Source organism: Melampsora larici-populina (assembly GCF_000204055.1).
Source record: "Melampsora larici-populina 98AG31 unplaced genomic scaffold MELLAscaffold_49, whole genome shotgun sequence".
Lineage (NCBI taxonomy): Eukaryota > Fungi > Basidiomycota > Pucciniomycetes > Pucciniales > Melampsoraceae > Melampsora > Melampsora laricis-populina.
Window position 1 is genome coordinate 469 of NW_006768813.1, and position 1,262 is coordinate 1,730.

The following is a 1,262-nucleotide window of genomic DNA, read 5'->3' on the forward strand; positions in this document are numbered from 1 at the left end:
GAGAAGCAAAAATCACTTGATCAAATGGCCCACGCTCCCTCCCAGACTCGAGTAAGACACTGAGTTTGTCATCTCCCTCGCGCCGAATGGAGGTCACAGATGCACTTTTATGAAGGTGAGGTTGTGGAAGTTCCGTAATATAGCTTCTACATAGGTACGAGCGCCCCCAGGGATTGTTAACCACTCTGGCTGACCAAAGACTTGTAGTAGGTGATGATTGGAAAGAATTGTACAAGAGTTTTCACCGGGAATAACAGAGCGGTTTTGTCTGCGGGGGTTGACCAGATGGCAGAAGTCATTGGCTGTTGAAATTGAGGACATTCAGCCCTATGAAGTCTTTAGCACATATGCGGAACAAACGAGCTTACCAGTAGGCAATGACGCCTGAACGCATCTGAATAGCCATTTTCGTTCAAGTATTCCCCAACACTCAGCGATGGACGTGGATCGAGCAGGGCGTCTGGGGCGTTGGCATTGAAACGGATGATATCACACAACATGCGAGCTTGAGCGCCCCAATCAGATGCCCCAGCAAATGCTGCCATTAAGCCTGTCCCAGCCCACTCATACTTTGAACCGACGCAAACTGAGAAAGACATTTCGGAGGGACCACTTCGAACGCCCGGTATAGTGAGAAGTCGGGTGAAGTTAGGATACGTGAGCCGATTAAAAATGATGAAACCAGTGTCTACCATAGCATTGGTGGGGAGTGGGACGGTATGGGGATGACCACCAACATATTCATTTGCTTCGAAAAGTTCGACTTGGTGCTCGGAATGTTCATTCAAAAGCTGATCAATTTGTCAGTGAAACATCAAGTATGGAACGTTCAGAGGGTGTCTCAAACGCTCACCCAGACAGCACCTAGTCCACTGATTCCACCTCCAATGACGGCTACCTTCATTCTGAGATGGGCGAAAGAGATCAGGGATTGATCAAGCTGCACAGCCAGTGCAAGGGCTAGAGATCGATGCAGTGACTCAGACTGTGACGTCTTCATCAGCGCCCCAAGGTTTGATGCCCAAAACCACCGGGGCCGGCGCCCTGACTACTCGCAGCCATTGGTCATCTGATTTCACCTCAGCTGCCAAGGGAGTTCTGAAGATGCGTGCTTTTAATGCTTCCTGCAGCTTGGATGGCACCGTATTTTCTAGTGTTCAATTGACGCCCTCAAGATTTTCTCCTCCGGGCTAAAAGTGACATGTGCATGTGCCCGGTCATGTAACAAAGTGCTATGCCTGTTCGCTGAGGTGATTGCTCAT

The 1,262-nt window shown here is 49.5% G+C and overlaps 1 protein-coding gene across 1 annotated transcript; it reads right to left on the bottom strand.

Annotated features, from left to right (window-relative positions):
- Positions 1-338: 338 nt before the first annotated feature.
- On the bottom strand, positions 339-904 carry MELLADRAFT_123268 (amine oxidase; the record flags this gene model as incomplete). The annotated part of the gene is made up of 2 exons (XM_007415294.1): positions 339-791; positions 854-904. The coding sequence occupies 2 exons, from the start codon at positions 902-904 to the stop codon at positions 339-341; spliced, it is 504 nt and encodes a 167-aa protein (XP_007415356.1).
- Positions 905-1,262: the final 358 nt, after the last annotated feature.